The sequence below is a fragment of the Phalaenopsis equestris genome, unplaced genomic scaffold (assembly GCF_001263595.1).
Source record: "Phalaenopsis equestris unplaced genomic scaffold, ASM126359v1 Scaffold234598, whole genome shotgun sequence".
NCBI lineage: Eukaryota > Viridiplantae > Streptophyta > Magnoliopsida > Asparagales > Orchidaceae > Phalaenopsis > Phalaenopsis equestris.
In genome coordinates this window covers 52,097-56,785 of record NW_018252507.1, presented here as the reverse complement: position 1 = coordinate 56,785, position 4,689 = coordinate 52,097, and the positions used below count along the sequence as shown (strand labels likewise).

The window sequence follows — 4,689 nt, the reverse complement described above, 5'->3', positions numbered from 1 at the left end:
TAGAGCTGACATTTATCCTCATCACCTACTAGATACAGAAGTTCAGGATGGCTCTATCATTTGTAACCTCACTATGATGATTTGTTGGTATCATTCTTCCAGAAATAATGCAGTGTCAGGCCTTAGATACTAAATTTAACATAGAAAGAGGAAATATTACCAAAACACCATTCTTTAACTTCCAGTTTCCTCTTCCATCACTAAGAAAAGAAATAACCTCATCTAAGGCCTCGTTTGTAGCAAATAAAGATTTGTACTTGCAACTATATACATCTTCTAATTGATATAATTCCTTAATCCTCCTCGGAGTAAAATATATCATGTTCCCATGAACAAACACCTAATCTTCAGAAGTCTCCTTAAAATTAGTATAGAACTCCATCTCTGCACCAATAATAGCCTCGACTTCTCCACCCAGATTTTTAAATCCTCGATCCAGAATCACTTTTTAAGTTGTAAGTAGACTATTGAAACAAATATTGGCCTTGTATATGACAAACTTTTGATCATCAAAATCTACCTTTCTGTTTCCTTTGCTCATTCTAGGCGTCATGGTAAATCAAAGAAAATTTGATAAAATCAAAATAAATTCTCAAAATTTCGAAAATCACAATGTAGAACATTTCAAACTTAAATTTACTAAGTAAGAGTACTTCACCAAAGGATTTTCTCAAAATTTTCAAAAAAAATTATAAAATTTTTGGATCTCGGTAATGTGAGATAAGTCCATGGCGAAAATAAAAAGTTTGAGTTCAAAGTTTAGCTCTTACCTAGAGAAGATGAAATCCAAACTTTGTTTGCCTTAAAATTGCCTGAAATCCGAGCAATAGCAAGCCCTAGGTGCAAAATCGGAGGTTGATGGTGACTCAAAGGGTAATAATGGTGCTTTCACTGCGCAAATTGTGAAACTTATAGGTTTGGGTCGGTTCTGGTCAAGGACGCCATTGGCGCCCATTCTGGCGCCGTCGGCACCAGTGGCCAAAAAATTCAAATTTTTACTTTTTTTTCAAAATTCAATTTTCTTTCAATTTACTCCAAAGTCTATTTAGCCTTTTGAACACTAATTTTCATCATAAAATAATTCACAAAAAAACATTTTCACAAACAACACCAAACTAACTTTTATATATGAAAATACACTTTTTACAAATACATTTTTCTAATCACAGTTTCACATACATAAAAAAAACTACATTATAATTTAGCGTCAAAGTCAAGCCACAACATTAGAACACTGACACAAAATTATACGCATAATCAAAGCCAATAGAGTTCTAAGCAAAGTAAAGTAAATCAAATCTACACATTTACATTAAAACATAAGTATTTTAAACTAGTAAAGAGTCTAACCTCTTCAATTATTCTACCTCATCTTCAATACTTTCTCCTCCACTAATATCTCTCATAGACTGGCATAGACTCTCATAGACTGGTAATGGACATACAAATTGTAGAATGGTCGATAGGGGAATTGATCAGTCAAATTTTCATTGATCCATCCATTTTTCTTGAACATCTGCACCCGCCCTACTTCAACTGTTCCAGTATGATCAAAGTTCTCCTTCATCCTTCAATCTAGGTGATCAAAAAGGTAGTTAAGATTTCCTATTGCCTTCATAACTGAAGAAGTTCTCTTTCAATTTTCTTCATTTTGTTCTCCAAAGCTAGTGAACCTCCAATTTTTTGTGGCATTAACGGAGTTTAAGCGTGTGACGAATGGTCCAAGATAATTCTAATGCTTCATTTCCATTTCCAATATAATTATCATTAATAGGAATCATGGGCTCCCAAGGTAATAAAACTTTTTCCCAACTTCCATATGGAACTTGGAAGTGACTACAAAGTAGGAAAATTAAAGAAGGATGCCCAAGTCCATATATTGGCCCATTCATAATAATTCCCACAACATATTTTGAAAATAATCGACCCCACATCAATGTGTTTTTCCATTTAAATGCAATAGTTTAAAATGACACTTTCTTTTGTAACTCTACAATAGTTTTGCAGATAAGAAGAAATGTCATTGTTTTGAAATTGGATTAAGTAGCAAAGCAGAAAAACTAACGTATCCCTCATCTCTGATTTCCCAAATCTCTGATTTCCCAATTATTATCCCAATTATTATTTTCATCCATCAGAAAATTATAAACATCTTGCATCAAATCTCTCTTTGGGATAAAATTTGTATAACGACAGATTGGAACATTTTCTATCATATACAAATCATTAATTCAATCCAGAGTAAATAGTACAGCCTTATCCAAATGAAGATAACTCCTTGTGTAATTTCATGTAAGTTAGCATAGAATTTCTTTACCACATTTCTTTACCACTAGTACAAAAACTAGTACAAAAACTGCAGTGGTAGTGTAACATAGAACTTCCCAACGTCTTTGTACAATGATTTTTTCAATCGGAGAACTTGAATTAATCAATCCAAGATTGACAAAGCCTCTGTTTCTTTTTTGTAATGACTTTGTTTTATAATCTCTGCATGTCAAAACTGATAAATTTTCTTCTATTGAAAGCTCCCTACCTTGAAGTATTTCTAGAATTGGAAGCCATGAAATTTGAAATAAGTTTTTGGATGTCCAACGTAGTTGTTAGGACTTTAAAAAGCACTTTTCCGTGGTTATTGAGGAGCTAAATCCTGTCAAAGTCTGTGAGTTTGCTCTACAAGTGCGAAACTACTCGAGACGTCATCGGTGCTCCCGATGGCGCTGTCGGCGCCACGGTCCATATAGTGGGCGCTGTTTGCGCCCAGTCTGGTGCTAGAGACCAAAATTGCGTCTTTTTTTTTTCAATTCAATTCCAAATTTTCTTCCAATACCAATATTTGTCTTAATTTATGATATATAAAATTATGTAGGATTCCAAAATACTATTTCATCAAATATACACCCAATATCAAAAATTCAGGTCCATACTCAATTAATTGTCACACATTACAAGCATTATATGCATTGAAACAACTAATATACATTGTTAAATCTCATTACAATGAAAAAAATAGAGATTTAATAAAATCTAACCAAAATCATATACATTACAATAGTTAGACAAGAATGCACGGAAAAGTACCTTAGACTAGGAAAGGAAATGATTGAAACTAGGCAATAAAAAAAGCTGAAGCCCAGAATCATCTAAAAAATCATCCTGTATTAAACTTTCAAGCTCTTCCTCAACATCCTCAACGTCATGTTGAATATTCAACTATCTATCATTCCTCGTAAGATTTCAAGACACAATTTCTTCTAAATTTTTTCCCAGCTAAGGCTGACCTTTAAAATGCCAGCAGATGTTTCCAAAAATCTCTTCGAGAATTTGATCTCCCATAGTCATTGGTTTAGGGTTAGTATTGAAGGAAGACAGCCAAGGAGAGAAATAAGAAAGAAAACTGTCTAATGTTTCCACCAAAGCTTTGTTGATCAAATCAAACAGATGTTGATGTTTCAGTAAAGTATCATATTCATCTTCTATAATTTTAGGTTTTTAAGATAAACCTTCTGCTTCATTAGAGATTAAGGGATCCATTTGGTCATCATCGGGGGAGTGCAGCGCTCAAAGAAAATCATTTCTGTTTTATCTAGATCTTCTCAGTATCTCTTTAACATAGTTGAATTTAGATTTGAGCTTAGGGTGGATTTGAAGAAGTAAAGAATCGAAGCAATTGAATTCGGGAATGATTTTTCTCTTAGAAGATCAGTTCTATTAGTATTAATTCTATGAGAAATATTGATAGGAGAAACTGTAGAGTGTTCTGATGGATATCTACATTCTAAATCTTCAGAGATGGCATAATCAAGAAATCCATTTAGATTTTGGAATTCACGTGCTAGTGCTTAATCAAGTAGCTTTTCTCCTGGTGGAGTAATATAAATAGATATGTTTTCTTCTTCGATTAAACCATCTTTACTCAAATTTTCTGAACTCATTTCTGTGGTAAATTCTTCTGATTCTTCTTTCTTCAGTACTTTTTCTCTAGATGAAATAGTTAAATTCTCAAGACATGAAAAGGGAGCTTCACTTTACACATCTTTGCTCAATGAACAATCTTTGATGTCAGAAAAAGATAATACTCTATCTAAAGATTTCACTTTCATTCCTTCAGGAAGGTTTTTGAATTCTTCTTTTGATAAAGATTCAAACAAATGAGAATACTTGGCTACAGAGTCACTAAGAGAATGAGATCTTTGGATATTTCTCGGGACATGTTTGTTGAACTTGTTCCAACAAGAATTCAACTTGCCTTCTCTGTCAAATTTTTCCATGGTAGAAACATCCCACAGACCAGACTTACTTTTCTTCATGGCTTCCATTACCTTTCTTCCAAAGGGAATTCTATGAAGAATCCCATCCATAAAGACACTACAATGCTCCTTTTTTTCATTATGTTTGATGGCCATAACTCGATTAGCGCTGAAATTAGTCTCCACAAGTTTTGGAGTGAGTTCCTCATCACCATCCATTATCTCTTCCTTCGGTGTACCTGAATGAAACTTTTCATTGACATCGTATTTTTTATGCTTGAACATAAACTGTCCTTTTTGTTTCTTTTCAAACAACCGTGGAGCTGGGAATGAATATATATATATATATATATATTAGGCAAACAAGAAAATTATATTAATAAACTGAAGAGGTTACAACTCTTAGATATGGGGCCCCAAGAAGGTCTCCACGTAACAA

The 4,689-nt window shown here is 33.3% G+C and overlaps 1 protein-coding gene across 1 annotated transcript; it reads right to left on the bottom strand.

The window, feature by feature from the left end:
• Window positions 1-3,087: 3,087 nt before the first annotated feature.
• LOC110038970 lies at window positions 3,088-4,469 on the bottom strand. The gene is made up of 3 exons (XM_020743902.1): window positions 4,080-4,469; window positions 3,595-3,693; window positions 3,088-3,213 (listed from the first exon to the last, which is right to left on the bottom strand). The coding sequence occupies exons 1-3, from the start codon at window positions 4,467-4,469 to the stop codon at window positions 3,088-3,090; spliced, it is 615 nt and encodes a 204-aa protein (XP_020599561.1).
• Window positions 4,470-4,689: the final 220 nt, after the last annotated feature.